This window comes from Branchiostoma floridae, chromosome 15, assembly GCF_000003815.2.
Source record: "Branchiostoma floridae strain S238N-H82 chromosome 15, Bfl_VNyyK, whole genome shotgun sequence".
Classification (NCBI taxonomy): domain Eukaryota; kingdom Metazoa; phylum Chordata; class Leptocardii; order Amphioxiformes; family Branchiostomatidae; genus Branchiostoma; species Branchiostoma floridae.
Genome location: NC_049993.1, coordinates 19,136,780 through 19,147,804, shown reverse-complemented (window position 1 = coordinate 19,147,804; position 11,025 = coordinate 19,136,780). Strand labels below are relative to the sequence as shown.

Below are 11,025 nucleotides of genomic sequence, written 5' to 3'. Positions count from 1 at the left end.
ATGAAGGCTTTGCTGCTACTGTTAATGGTTTCCGTGGTGTTCGCGGCCAAGCAATACGATGGGTAAGTTCTCTTTATACTCTTCATGTTTAACAAATAAGAAGTATTTGACCTATTGGACAGTGTTGAAATGGAATTCCCAAACATGCATACATGATTTTGCTCATATTTTTGTAATTGAAATCCTTACATGATGGTGTTTTCTTCTAGAAAAAGAGAGCAGATCTATAGAGTTTGAAAGAAAAGTTTGTAATTAAAGAAATGAATAAGATGTGGATTTTGTACCATACATATCTGCAAATGAGCCAAGAAATGTCTACAACTAACGGCACCGAGATTTTCCACGAAAGTTGGAATAAAGAAATGACGCCTGTGTCCTTTGCAATAGACCTTGTTGTAAGTCCGCATTAAGACTGTGTCTCACCACAGAGAACAAGTTTTGCGTATCCACCCTGAGCACGAGGGGCATCTGGAGAAGCTTGTGCGACTGGAGAGGTCCGAGCAATTGGTGGGGAATGCTTTCTTACAACAATATTTTTGAAAGTGCTTTGCCAATATTGCAAACACAACAGACTTGTATACAGTACTTTATTTTCTGTTTTCTTCCACTGGGGTAAAATCAATGACCAAGCACTGCTTTTCATGGAGGCCCTGGGAACACACAATACAAACAGTATTAACCAAAACATAATCGTCAAATGATTTTAAAAATCGTATCCTTCTATAAAATATATAATAGTCAATTCTATTATGCAGTGTTTTGAATGTTTGTGTGGATGACGTGGTTTTTACATCTAGTGGAATTAAGCTCCAGCTTTCTTCACCTCTATAATGTAAACTTTTGCTTCCCAGTTTACTAGACTAGTTTAAAGTGACTGAAAGGATTTTTTGTTTCCTTAGCTTGACTTCTGGCAGGGCCCGACCAGCCTGTCCCGTCCCGTGGATGTGCGCGTGCCCAAGGATCTCCTCAGGGAAGTGAAGACCATGTTGGAGAACACTGGCATGGAGTACATGGTAGGCTGCCGGGAGTGTTTCACATCTACACTGCCGTTTCCTGTGAATAAGCACTTGTAGTCCATTGGCTTATGTCGGGAGTTGGTGATTCACTTCAAATCACCCAGATGGAGGCCTGGCGAACCTCTGTCTCGTATCAGCCACATGGTGAATTACATCATTCACCCGGACGGGAGACCTGGCGCATCCCCGTCTTGTAATTAGCCAGCGAAAGGGTATGTCACCCCGCAAGGGGCGGTATAACCCCGTCGTGTGTAGACATGTGCGAACATGTCTACATTTGATCACGTCGACCGATGATGATGATGAGTCCATTGGTTAGCGACCCTTGATGATGGTTTTCATAATCATGATGGTTTGCATAATATTGACGTCACATACAACATAATACTGACTCAGAGATACATGTTACTACATAAAAGATTTCCTCTGAAATTAGAAAGGATAATGACAGTAACGTTAACCCCACCTGATTGTATAATTTTTTGGTTATTCCATATTTTTTGTCAGTAAAATTTTAAGTTTTATTCTCAATCTGTATCCCTATTTTGCAGTTTATAGACGACCATACGAAAGTCACCATACTTTTTGTAAACTTTAAGTCAATAAAGCTTTTTTGTACTGCACAAGGTGCTGGTTGATGACCTTCAACAGAGCATCAGCATGGCGAGATCGCGCCACACTCGCTCCTTTGGCTTCAACTTCGACGACTACAACAACTATTATGAGGTAGGTATTCTACCGTGTATGAAGTGCGCTTCGATACTTACTTTAAGGGTTGTTGATAACCCGCCACAAGGTGTATATGGTGTAGTAGGTAACGCATGGTCATTTGCTGTAACCATCAAATAAATCCTCTTAGTGAGCAAGCCGAGGAATAGGCGGCCGCGGGTCATCAACGACGTACTATCCTGAAACTGTTCAGATTCCCGCCAGTCAGCCGTTGCATGTTACACCTGGACTTCCCCAGCTTACAGAACCCTCCTTCACCGGCTTCTCTGGGGGGAATTGTCCTAAGTTATTGGTTTTTTTTGGGCGGGGGGTCAATTCGCGATTTTTAACCTGGAAAACGCAGGGAAAGGAAAAATGGCCAGAAAGGAATATATGCCGGAAAGCTTGTAGTTGGCCCCCCGGCATATTTTCCTTTTCTGGTGTATTGTCGGTTAAAGATCGTGAATCGACCCCCACCCCGAACAACAACTTTCGACAATGTCCCCAGAGAGGCTGGTGAGGCTTACAGTTACTCTAAAAATGAGTCAGGCTCTTAATCTGCCTCTTACATTTCTTGACAGAGAGAAAAGCCTGTGTAGTGCTTCTTCTGATTGGATCCGGTGCCTGGTTGCTATTTAACATTTTTATCTAACGACGACCGGCTCGTTGCAATTGTGTGTTACAGCATCATAACGAATTGAGATGGGACCTTCTGATTGGTCGACGTCGTCTGATTTATATGATAATTGTCCGTATCATGTCATTAGACCTTATGTCATTAGTTTCTACCTTTCTGATGTCTCTGACCGAGTCGCTACATTTTCTCTACAGATCGATTGCCAGCTGCAAGACTTTGAGGCGAGCTATCCCAGTCTGGCGTCCATCTTCAGCATTGGAACCACGTACGAGGGCCGCGATATCAGAGCCATCAAGGTGTGATGATTCGTTCATAGATATGCTGAAATCAGCTGAATACACAGTATATGTACTGTATCGGGAATGAATGTCTGTAGGAATTCATGCTAAATGGTGTTTTTTCTTTGTTCAAAACTGAAACTCTTGTATGGCGACAAAAAGGGAAATGTCTCCTATTCATACGTTTATGATGGTTAGACATCAAGGAAAACAACATTCAAACACAATCTAATGTCTACATAACAACTGGACAAAAACCAAGATTTACATTTTGAGTGACATCCATCACTCTTCTTCAGCGTTACTATAATGAACTGGTAGAAACAATTCAAAACAAGTACAGCTAATAACAGCCGACCGTGCATGTTAAAGTCATCAGAATGTTAATCAAGTTTAGGTTCCTATGGTAGAACAATCATGTCATAGTAAAATGAAAGCTGAAAAGCTGGGTCCCATAGTACAGACGCGAAGTCCTCCTGATTTAAGGTGGTATTGTAGATCTGTTACTGTTTTGTGCGGTGTTATTGGTTGAAACAAAACTTTAAGGTAATGTCTTTTATTTATAATTACAGTATTACTGTAACAGTTATAGTATTACTCTTGCACACAGGTGGGGGCCGCTGGTAGCAACAAGCCCGCCGTTTTCCTGGAGGGACAGCTCCACGCCCGGGACTGGATCGTGTCTGCCACACTGATGTACAACATCAAGTTCGTAAGTACACATAGGGTGTGTCTGCCTCTCTGCTCTACAACATCAAGTTCGTAAGTACACATAGGGTGTGTCTGCCTCTCTGCTCTACAACATCAAGTTCGTAAGCACACATAGGGTGTGTCTATCTGCCTCTCTGCTCTACAACATCAAGTTCGTAAGTACACATAGAGTGTGTCTGCCTCTCTGCTCTACAACATCAAGTTCGTAAGTACACACAGGGCATTTTTTCACCAGGTGATATAGCCAGCACCGAAGAACAGGCAAACATTGGGCTAGCTGGTGGCACAATGTGGGGTCATGTGGTGCAATCGGCAGGGTGGTTGATTGGGTTCGAATCGTTGATCTGCCACCGATTTTATGACCTTGGGAAAGGCACTTTACACGATTTTCTTCCCTTCACTCAGGTAAAAAGGAGTACTTTGCTTTGCCAGTTAGGGCCGTCACTCGGATAGGCCGTTAAATGGACATCCCATGTTTGAGGAGAGCCACACCTCGAGCACGTTTAAGAACCCATGTCGTACTTATCGAAAAGAGAACTATTAGGGGTCCTTCACCGTGTGGGTGGATAAAATAAATCTCTGTCCAGCACATGTATGCAGCTTGTACTGTTCAGTAAAAACCTGTTGTGTTACTCCATAAGGCAGTTTACCAGGTATTCAAAACAAAGCAAAAACAATGTTTTAACTTTACGCAAACATACAGTCAGGTCTGGTGTTGCCTGGTACTAGCAGCTCCGAAAATGACGGTGGTTTGATAATGGTATGTTTTGCCTCTCAATACAACTCAAGAAATGCAAAATGTACATTCCAGTTACTGGAGGGCTATGGCAGTGACAACCAGACCACGTCCCTTATGGACCAGGTAGACTTCTACTTCATCCCGGTGACCAACGTTGACGGATACGTCTACACTCACGATGTAGTAAGTAACGAAATATCACAGTCACTCCGTGCATTTCAATATTTTACGTTTATGGTGGTTTCTATACTTTTGCTAATAATGTTTACGAAGGAAAACAGTCTAATTTTGCTGGCCTGTTCTTTTTATTCTCCTGCCATGGCCAGCCAATGAAAAATAGCTTTCTGGTTCTAGCTACGTCACGCACCATTAGTCGTCTGTCATCAATGGTAGTGGTCGCTAAGCGAGCATCTTTTGCTGGGTTTCTGCCGAAAATTTGGCAAATAGCAGATTGTATATGTTACATTAAGTCCTTGCTCCGGCGCTGTGCCCTTTGGACAAGCACGCAACTTTCCTTGATGGTGGAGTCATGCACACCTAGCCCTCTTCAGAGTCTTCTTAACATTTTTTTCTTCTCCTGGACCACTAGGGAGAGCTCATGACACTTACTACACCCAACCAGTCCTAATTTCCCATCTTCGCCCCCGGTCAGCCTTTTGTAAAAGCTATCTTGTTTGATGTTTGATCGTTAACAAAATAGTCTTCCGTTCAAATTAGTTTGAAACCAGATAATTGGAACTATTCATAAGAGACAAGCTGATATCCACCCCGAATTTCCTTCGTCAGCAGAGAGAGGACCAACACGAGGCAGTAAAATGTAATCTCCAAGCAGATCATCCGGTCCTGTCACTGGAAGATCTGGCTGGAGACAAGGTCACACTGACTTTTTATTAATGGTGTCCGCGCGCGCATTGATTTTTGCCTGTCGTAAATAAAACTGTGGTCACAGGTCACCCAACAGTCCCTGGTCACATGGTCAGGACATGGATCACTGTGCCCTTGTTCCCTCTTTAAACAATAATAGCAATTGTAAACATTATCAAAATTGCGACGATTGTCTCTTACAGTCATACTGGAAGTGAACATAAGAAAAAGCAAGCATGGGAAAGAGTGGACTGGATGCTTTGACTGATGGTTTAGCAGCAGTTTTTCCCACTAGATTCTCTTTTTTTGCCCTGGCGCATTAGTTTTGGGGTCATCCATAAAATTAGGTCAGTGTGGCCTTAGTAAAGTTTAGACACAAGTCAAGATATCGTTATTCACATTTGATGACACGTTACATAGCAGGTCAATCTGTTGCATGGTTTTTCATCAATTTGAAAACTTTTCATTCCCATGGTGCCACAGGACCGGATGTGGAAAAAAACTCGTTCTGATCTTGTCGGGTCGCAGTGCATCGGAGTCGACGCCAACCGTAACTGGGAACACTATGGTAGTATACACGACTTTTATATGCAGATTCGACATAAGCTTTTCCTATTACTAGATGTGGTTTAGGCGTTATGCTATTTATGGTCATCCTTTCCTGGGGTTATGACTGCATGGAGGCTCCTTCAATCACTGCCTGGTCAGACACCATTGAATCTATATTACTTTATTGGGATTCACAATTAGCCCCACATCTTAACTACTCTTTTTCTGGTCCCAATTAGTGGTGCGTACCTAAACTCATATTCATGTTCAGGTCCGGATTCAAGTCCAGCAGTTCAGGTTCAGGTTCGGACTTTAAGTCTGGACCTGAAGCCATCATTGCATATTATGTGCACTAGAAATTATATTTTGAGGGGGAGGGGGGATGGTGCATGTAAAATCGCATGTCATGAATAGAAATGCAATGTGAAAAATACATGCAAATTATATACAGCCAGTGTAAACACGAAAAGCTTTTTGTCTCAGTGCAAATTTCACTGTCTATGGAAGGTTTTAAATGGTTTAGAACAAAAAAAGGGAATATAAGTGACAGATTGCTTTTTGCAAGTCCGGACTTGGCTCCGGACATTTAGGGTTTTTTTGGACTTGGACCTAAATATTTTAGGTCCAATTCCAAGTCCGGCCTTAAGGTACGCATCACTAGTCCCAATACTTGGGTAGTACATAGTACACAGTAATGCATGAACAGGGGTGTCTGCGAAATAACAATATACATAAGATACATAACATATATGACAGAATAAAGAAAGGGCTTGTGACAGCACAAGTATCTGTTTCAAGAATAGCATCATTCAATGAACATAACTGTTTACACCAAATACACAATGTCATCCTTCTAATGTTATTGGCCATCAAAGCATCGAAACACCACTTCCAGGTCCTTGATTTTTTACCACCTGAGTTAATTACACTAAATATTGACTTTCACAGTTTAATCTAACTACCTGATGGCGAGAGCTGGCTGTACAATTTTTCATTGTTCGATATTCAATAACATTGGAGGGGTTATTTTTGTGCAAACTCTCTGTAAGTAAGCAATATTATTATTATGGTTAATTGAAAGTTCAGTTAGTTTTCATTGTGACGTCATTCGTGTTGTGAGCCCTTCAAGACATCCAAAATCTGTTATTCAGTCATCACACAAAGCTCTTCACTTTCGGCGAGCTTGTAGTACACATTTGTAAATAGCAGTAAAATTCTGGCTGTTATGAATTATATCTCAACCAAATGTCCAGTCATAGATCTATCAAGAGACTGATTTTGACATCTGTGGTTTCCAGGCATTGGCCCCAGCTCTGACCCCTGCTCTGATAACTACGTCGGACCAAGCCCCTTCTCTGAGTTCAGGGAGTTTTCTTTCATTGTGAATTGTCATTGGTGTCTTGAGCCCTTTAAGAAATCCAAAACCAATTATTCAGTCATCGCACAAGGCGCTTCACTTTCGTCGAGCTTGTTGTAGTACACATTGAATGTAGATGGCAGTAAAAATTCTGACATCTCACCCAGACATCCGGCTGCGGATCTACCAAGATAATGATTGACAGCTGTCATTTACAGGCACAGGTATCAGCACTAATCCCTGCTCTGATGAATACCTCGGATCGAGAGCCTTCTCTGAGCCCGAGACAGTGGCGGTCCGCGACTTGGTCCTGACGAACAGCAACAACCTGAAGGCTTACCTGAGCGTGCACGCCTACGGCCAGTACTGGATGAGTCCGTACGGCTGGACCACCACCCTACCGCCTGACTATGATGAGCAGGTGAACGGCGCTGCCTTCGATTGTTACATAAAACCTGAAGAGTGATTTGTGTTGACACAAAACTGTTGACCTTTGTAGAATAGAATCTACATGTACTAAATATTGCGGGAATAAAACGGTCTGTAACTCAGGTGTTTTTGATCCACTGTAGTCGATTATTCAAACCAAATTTCATATAGCCAGGCGATGTGGACCAATTAGAATGCCCCATTTCATGTTGGTTTTGACGCCGTAACACATGGGAAATCATTCTTTAGAGCTCCGGTTGTTAACAGTTTTGAATAATAACCTGGAGTTATTAACGAAATCTGTTGACAACCCAGGTTCGAAAAAATGCACCAATCAGAAGGACAGATACGCAGGACACTAACCAATAAGAATAAAAGATGTGTCTCCTTTCTCATCCACTAACTCCTTTGAAATTCCTTCTCTAGAAAGACCTTGCTGAAAGGGCAGTAAACGCCATCTACTCGGTCAACGGGAAGACATTTAATTATGGGACAACCGCCGAAACCTGTGAGTGTTCAGAACAGAAAATATGTGTTGCACCACAAAAAAACTCACTAGTCACTATTAAAAAAGTTTGAAGAAATGCAATCGTTGCCAACTTTTTCCTACATTTCTAGTCTTTCTATGTCCGCTAGTGAATTTTCTAATCAGACAACAACAGTATGTTTCAAACGGGCCTTTTTTTTCCAGTGGGCGAGGCGTCAGGATCCAGCTGTGATTGGGCTTACACCGTGGCCGGAATCAAGTATTCCTACGCCATCAAGCTCCGTGGCGGATATTACGGCTTCGTCCTACCTGCCGACCAGATCCAACCTTCCGCCAAAGAGTTCTTCGCAGGGCTTCTGGTAAGGCCTACGTCACATTTCCAAACCGGGGCCCATGCAGCCGGGCAGCTTTTGGGAACAAAAAAGCATGATATAAAAACACCAAACTACACAAGATGTAAAGAGAATAGTCTTGGGCGTTATTTGTGTATATTTATTTACATATACATTTAATATTTTTTGTTCTCACAAACACAAGCCGGGCTTCGGTTTGGAAATGTGACGTTAGCCTATTAGTAACTTGACCTGACCTTGTGTAGACTAGCATCAGTTCTCATCATATTATATAAGTTATGATGCACGTGGAATGATACAAGGATCGGAATTATTTTCCTAAGAATATGAAAAAATTATGTAATGCTGCTGTATATTTATAATCGAAATATATTGCAACACTGCTTATAAGTGGTTGGAATGGCCACAAGGGAGTATTACCCACTTTTCCATGTTGGAATTTGAAACAAATTGCTCACCTCGAACAGTTGCACATCCGTTGACCTTTCTCAGGAGTTGTGATTTAATTAATCTGAGTACATGACTTTAGTGACAGGTGACTCGAGTAATGAATCGTAATTTCCTGGCAAGCGATATCGGCCCCCGTCTCGGTTGAGTGTCGGCTGGTGTACTCTATGTAGATGGACTCCTTTACCCCCTCACGAATTCGAAGTAATGCTTGTGTTGAATGAAAGTTACAAACTCGAAAATGGATCGAACCAACAGATCTAGATGAGCTTTCATGCTAATTTCCCCATATTGTAATGACATGATGACAACTGTGTAACGTGCCTAACTTTGACTTCTTTTCTCCCACTCCCAGGTCGTGGCCGAGCAGGTAGCGGCTGAGTACTGAGGTTCCACCGGGTCTATCACATCAATTCTGACATGAATAATAATAAGTGTGGCAATAAAAATTATTGCCATGGGGACGGTTTTTACTCTGTGACCAAAGGGTAACCTCCGGCGACACAGTGAATGTTTTTGACGATATACAAATGTAACGCGCGTTCGCATCTGTATTTGGTATGTTCCCTTTGCCACACGAGTTTGTAGTTTGGCATGTCCTTTGCACAGACCTGCGCGATGATGAACTTTTTTTGTGGTACATTTTTTATTATTATTCAGAAATCACCCCTATATTCCTGGTATTGTGAAACAGGCCATGTAGTTTGGTAATTAGCTTATTTCCAAGCAGATATGGGGTTATGTGTTCTCTAAATGTAGAACATGTGGCGGGGCATAGGAATCCTTTTGTGCACGTCGTGTTGTCAGCTGTTCACAGCTATCACTGCTGCGGCTGTTTGGGGCAACTTTTTACAATGGTGTGCGTCTCGGGTATGCATTGTGAAGATGTGTGGTTGTTTTCATTTGTTGTCGTTCTTTTGAGACGCTGATTTTGCTGTTGATGCGTACAAGATTGTGTTTTAAATTTGGCAGAAATAGGTACTTAAGCTTTTATCTACATTTTTTATATAAGTCAATGTGATGTGTTCTGTATGTGATGTAAACACCATGTCACACCCCAGAAGAAACAACACAACTGACATAAACCATAATTACGTCACAGAGTATGTTACCTACAGTCACTTGTTTTGTTCATGAATGTTTGTTGGTGTTGGTGTGTTTTACTATTCGTGTTCTATCTATGAAGATTGTTTTGCACGATGAATTTTTGTACGACATTGCTGTCAAAACTAGCCGTCTCTTATGAGTGACTAGTGACCCATTGTACGTTTCTTATTGATTATCAAAATAAGGTCCTCATTTGTATAAATTATATCAGTTGATCATCTTTAGCTTAATAACAATATGCTCAATGAACGAAAGTCTTAGCAAAGAAACCTACTGTAGCATTTTCTCACAGTGTATAAATGTGGCATTTTCGCACAAATTAAGTAAATGAGACCCTAATTTGCATGATTTATGTGATTTTCCGATAATGTTCAAGAATCTCTGAAGTTATCTAAATATAAAAAATTATCCGTAAACCCCTTTCGGAGTGATTCCATCCAAACCTATGATGCAACTGCGCACGCGCGGAGAAATTACTGCAGAATTCCAGAAATTTATGTCAATTGGACATATACTTAGTCTAGTACTATGTACACAGTTGGGCTAATACTTCTTCAGATACAATTGTCATATGTTTGAGTGTTCTGCTTTGAAATGCAGTGGATTTATAAGCTGTCCTCATTAGTTATGCACATTAGCCTGATTTGTATGATTAGTACTTAATCATGTAAGGCATCTCCAAAGTTATCTACGTTCCAAATATCATGCCAAAGGGATGATGCTACTAGGCACACGCGGAATAGTTCCAGAAATATCTGTCGAATTTTGGGAATTCTTGCCAAACTCATGCACTCTATACTGTTAGGCTAGCCCCTGAGGCGTCGCCAAAAATGAAAGATACTGATATGTGCTTCATTGAATATGATCAACTTTATGACATGTAAGCCTTCCCCATAAAGGCCATGTTGATTTGATTACATGGATGACATCCGCGCGCATCAATTTTCATGCATTTCCAAAATAAAAATAAAAACTTTTCAACCATGCTGTAATTTGTACAAAGAGTTGTATACATACAATATGAAATGAGCAATTGTGTACTGTATTGAAATTTAGGAGAGGGTTACTAACGTTATATAATTCCAAAGTATATATGCTCTCTTTCTCTACACACACATGCACAAACACACATGCACAAACACACACATACACATACACATGCACATGCACAAACACACTCACACGCACATACACAGGCACAAACACACACACACACACGCGCATACACACACACACACACACACAAACGCGCGCATACACACACACACACAAACGATTACATTCTTACATATAGAACCCCTACACACACATAACACAATATGGCTACACACATACATCAACCC

The 11,025-nt window shown here is 41.5% G+C and overlaps 1 protein-coding gene across 1 annotated transcript; it reads left to right on the top strand.

The window, feature by feature from the left end:
- On the top strand, positions 1-10,623 carry LOC118431628 (carboxypeptidase B-like). Its single transcript, XM_035842870.1, has 12 exons — positions 1-62; positions 429-507; positions 900-1,013; positions 1,644-1,742; positions 2,556-2,657; positions 3,250-3,351; positions 4,162-4,272; positions 5,437-5,521; positions 7,078-7,280; positions 7,715-7,796; positions 7,980-8,134; positions 8,931-10,623. The coding sequence occupies exons 1-12, from the start codon at positions 1-3 to the stop codon at positions 8,961-8,963; spliced, it is 1,227 nt and encodes a 408-aa protein (XP_035698763.1). The 3' UTR covers positions 8,964-10,623.
- The last annotated feature ends 402 nt before the right edge of the window (positions 10,624-11,025 follow it).